This window comes from Lathyrus oleraceus, chromosome 5 (assembly GCF_024323335.1).
Source record: "Lathyrus oleraceus cultivar Zhongwan6 chromosome 5, CAAS_Psat_ZW6_1.0, whole genome shotgun sequence".
Taxonomy (NCBI): domain Eukaryota; kingdom Viridiplantae; phylum Streptophyta; class Magnoliopsida; order Fabales; family Fabaceae; genus Lathyrus; species Lathyrus oleraceus.
The window spans coordinates 169,574,884-169,580,009 of NC_066583.1; the positions used below are offsets into that span (position 1 = coordinate 169,574,884).

Here is a 5,126-nt window from a genome sequence, read left to right on the forward strand (position 1 = left end):
ACCGCATGTTTTTCTCTCTTACGGTTCGGATGATTTTTAACATTAAAACCGCCCAAACCGCACCGCGAACACCCCTGATTAAGCTTCCCTTTCCCACTAGAAACAAGAAAAAGGGGCAACATGAGAAAAACTTTGAGAAATTATTAGAGTTGTTCAAGAAGCTAGAAATCAACATTCCGCTTTTGGAAGCACTTGAATAAATGCCTACCTGTGCCAAGTTCATGAAGGACATCATTTCTAAGAGGCAGACCATTGACACAAACCCAATTATTCTAACCGAAACTTGTAGTGCTATTTTGCAGGGTATGAAAATTCCAACGAAGAAGAAAGATCTAGGAGTTGTCACCATCCCATGCACCATTGGAGATAGGTCATTCAAAAAAGCTCTTATTGATTTAGGAGCTAGTGTGAGTCTCATGCCTTTATCCATTTACAAGAAATTGGGTATAGGGGTTGTGCAAGATACTAGGATGACACTTCAATTTGCTGACTATTCGGTAAAGAAACCTTATGGGATAGTTGATGATGTTATGGTGAAGATTGACAAGTTTGTATTCCCGGTGGATTTTGTGATTCTAGAAATGCCTGAGGATGAAAAGATTCCTCTCATTCTTGGGAGACCCTTTTTAGAGACCAGAAGATGTTTGATCAACATAGAGGAAGGTACTATGACTTTGAAGGTCTATGATGAGGAATTAAAAATTGATGTTCGAAACACCATGAAATACAAATATGATATTGGCACTAGTCATACAATATAGGTTATAGATCAAGTGATTGCTTATGATAGTCCTTTGAATGCACTGCAGTTATCTTTGGAAAGAGTGTTGAGCTTGTCCATTTTTTACAGTGATAAATAAGTGGACAACAGAGAATCAGAAGTGCTAGCCATGATGGAAGCACACCCCCTTGGAAAGGATCTCGACCACACCGGTGGGAAGATCTACGAAAATCTCAATCATCAGAGGAGAATAAAGAGTCCAAAAAGGGGACAAAGTTGAAACAACATCCCGAGAATCTCAAATATGTCTTCCTCAATTCCGAAGGTAAATGCCTAGCTATAATAAATTTGAGCCTCAATAGTATCCAAGAAGAGAAACTCATCCAAGTCCTAAAAAAATACAAGAATGCTATCGGATGGGCAATTGAGGATTTGAAAGGTATTAGACCTATAGTGGGCATGCATAAAATTCTTGAAATTCTGGCGTAGTCAGTATTCAGATGTTCTACTCCAAGTCATGACATCTGATCTAACATTGTACTTATTACAGCAAGACAGTTATTACACTCTGTACTAATGAGCATCTTTTCACAGTGTCACGACCTCTCCTTCTATGTCATCCTAGAAAGGAGGAACACTTAGTTATGTGCACCATAACCTTCTCTTCTGTTGTTTTCCTACACAGATATCAGCACGATGTCTCAATCCTGTTTTGAACATCGTCTGTTACATTGTTCCAGTTTGTTGGTCATGTACTTGTATTTCCTAAATTAAAGGTTGTAACAAGTTAAACTAATTTTCACTTATTAAGGAGCTAGCAAATAGATTATTTGCCAGGTTCATTAATTGTAGCTTAGTTGTTAGTTTCCTAGATTTTAGATCAGCTGGTGGATTCCTGAAGAATAGCCTGAGAAAAATCCTGAAACAGAAAACTAACCATCCAACAATTTAGCATATGCAGTGAGGAGTGAATGTCACAACATTCCGTTTGACATCCAAGTCCAGAACCATATGCTAAGTCTGTTTGGTTCCTGAAAACAGACTGAGCTAAATTTTGCTGTACTATAAAAGACCAACCAGTCTCTACATCAGTATTAGCTTTCTGGAAGAACTGTCAAGACACCCAGTTTGACAGGTTCACAATGATCTTTTGGCCAGGTCTGTGATGATTTTGAAATCCAGACTTCACTACATACTGAACTGAGATCATCAGCTTATTATACAGTATGTGCTGTTGTTGATGAATGTCAAAACATTCTGCTTGACATTCCAACAGAAGGCTATGTATCAGGTCTGCTATTATCTTGCTGAACAGACTGAATTACATGCTCAGTTTGGCAGACATGATTATATCATACAGAAGGAAAACAAACACAGGAAATTGTTAACCCAGTTCAGTCCAACATGACCTACATCTGGGGGCTACCAAGCCAGGAAGAAGATCCACTATTAGTAGTATCAATTCAGAGTTAAACTCCCCCGTTTACAACTCATCACTTAATCCCTACCCAATGCAATCTATACCTAGGAACTCCTAGATAGAAACCTCCAGTTTCCATTCCTATCACTACAAATACAATGTAATGTGCAAACACCTTGAACTTGCTTCACAGCTTCATTCAAGAACATAATTACTCTTGCCTACAGGCTTTGAGTAACAAACACTCTCAGGTTTACCACTGAGAAACACATGGTACCCTTCCCACAGATTGGGAGGTTTACCTTACACACACCCCTAAAAATTCATTCTAAGAGGCTTACAGAGACTAGATTACAATCAGCTATTTATAACCTAATCACCCAAGTGGATTTGGGCCTTCAGAAATCGCAGCAAACTTCTCCTTTGCTGTTACAACATCAGCAGAAACTTTCTGCTACAAACAAGGTCTTCAATCTTTTAGTTCCTAAAATATCTCCAAATTTAGTTCCTAAAATATCTCCATATTTAGTTCCTAAAATATCTCCACATTTAGTTCCTAAAATATCTCAAGACCTCCACAAATAATGCCACATAGGATTCTAACTAATTTCCACATATTAGTGTGCTAACAAATAGGCTATTTGTTAGGTTCCTTAATTGTAGCTTGGTTGTTGGTTTCCTGGATTTTCTCTAAGTTGTTGACTTCCTGAAGAATAGCCCAAGAAAAAGCTGAAACAGAAAACTGCACAACCTACAATTTAGCATATGCTGTCAGGCATGAATGTCACGACATTCAGCTTGACATCAAGGTCCATATGCTGAGTCTGTTTTTCCAGAAAACAGACTGTACAATTTTGCTGACCTGTACAGGATCAAAATGACCATACTACAGTAACAGCTTACATTAATAAATGTCAAAGTGTCCAACTTAACATTTACACATTTGGCCTTAAGTTAGTTCTGTTATTCTCTTGAAGAACAAACTAAGTTACATGCTGAAGTATAGCAGAACACCACTCTGCCTAATCTTCAGTAGCTGCTGTCAATGATGAATGTCACAACATCCAGTTTGACATTCAGTCAGTAGGCCTTATGCCAGGTCTGGTTCTTCCTTGATAACCAGACTGCAAATGAATACTAAGTTCTAACAAAACTTCTGTTCCTTAGTATCTGTTGATAGGTATGAATGTCACAGCATTCAATAATCCTGTGTTAGCTAGTCCTGCAGTAACTACAATGTAGTCACATATACATGTCGTGACATCAGTCAAGACATTAGTGTTTTACCATATAATGCAGCCAATCAAACACCTACAAACTCCCCCTTTGGCAAATTTTTGGCTAAAACACTTTGATCCCCATAACAGAGTTCATAGCAGCGGAATAATACTAGCTAATACACTCAGAGTGGCAGCACACTCACACACATGGAAGTTAAATAAAAACTTCACATAGCAGCACACACATATTAGAAGTTGCACCTAAACTTCAACATCAGCTGCAGGGGGGAATCTTCAGATCTGTCATGAGAGTCTGTTGTAGAGACCCACTCTGTTTGTCAGGGGTATTGGTGGTTATTACTCCCCCTTTTTGTCAAAAATGTTGCCAAAGCCAGCAACATAGCCAGAGCACACTGACAGAGTTCCAGACTTGGTTTTACTTCACAGTTTCAACCAAGTTCACATCCACTTGATCTTGCTTCACAGCTTCGATCAAGTAATCACCCACTTTTGCTTTACAGTAGGTACAGCCATATCAGATTCCAAGACTTTGAGTCTGACATCTTGATCCACTCCTGCATGAACACTTTCTTGAACTCCAGCAGGCACATAAGATATCTTATGTTAAGACATCTTGTGAATACTCTGTCCTTTTTGTTAACAAGGCAAACTATCAGCAGTTTAAACCACATAATAGTAGTTTAGTCAGCAGCAGGAGCAAAAACAATTACTAGTTATGGCTACTAGTAATACACACATGCACAAGGGTACTTCTTCTCCCCCTAAATCTGTGCATTCATCAAATAACAGCTGCTGTAACTCCAGCACCTGTACCAGCCAGAATGTCCTACTGGCATATGCTTCCATATTGTCATGACATCCGGTCAGACATTCTTCTGCTCACTCAGCCTTGACACATACCAACTTTATCCCACTATCTAACAGGTTTCCAAACCTTGTTATCTGAGAACACATAGACCACAAGCTTGATGATTACTTGCAGTGCAAGGACAGAACTCCCCCTGTCATGAACAACCCATTCTCCTCTTGAAGCTTGGAGATCACACATGGGCATATCCAACATCCCAAAGTTGGACCTTCACATACTTCCTGATTCAAAGAGACTCCAGACCACTTGATGAATGGAAAACATAAGACGCATCTTCATGTCTTCAAGAGCACACCCTCTGTTCAACCCTCTTAGCTGAACACATTCACACTCTGTGTCAATCTCTCTTCTAACCAGAACAGAAGACCACTTCACAAGATGTTCTAACATCAGCTGGGACATCCTTCATAACAGGACAAGGCACACCATCTGATAGTCTTCAGATATCACTGAGTCACCGGGTTGATCAAGAAGAACCCAGACATACATTGGGACATATACATTTTCATCCCATTACAAGAGATAATCTTCCATAGATAGCTCAGAACTCCTACCACAAGCTCCAAGGGATGAATAGAAAACACCTCCTTTAGTCTTCAACTTACTACTTTTCTGCTCAAAAGTAATTTGTCTCAGACTTTCCTCAAGAATAATCAGCTGCCATATGGATTATCTTGATTCTTCGAACTCACTCCTGAGATAGACCAAATGCCACTGGTTGATTACCTCCTTCATGAATCCTCATATGAAAAGGTCAAATGCTGCTTTTTGACCTCCCCAAGTTTATCAGACTTCTCCCAAAGATATTCTGACCTTCCAAGTGAGACTTGAACTTCAAGCTTTTTGAAGTATCCAATCTGCAACCCTGTAGACCTT

General features: G+C 39.3%; 1 protein-coding gene across 1 annotated transcript; it reads left to right on the forward strand.

Annotated features, from left to right (window-relative positions):
* The first annotated feature begins 200 nt into the window (after positions 1-200).
* Positions 201-761, forward strand: LOC127079486 (uncharacterized). The gene has a single exon (XM_051019863.1). It carries the CDS (start codon positions 201-203, stop codon positions 759-761), a length of 561 nt encoding a protein of 186 aa, XP_050875820.1.
* Positions 762-5,126: the final 4,365 nt, after the last annotated feature.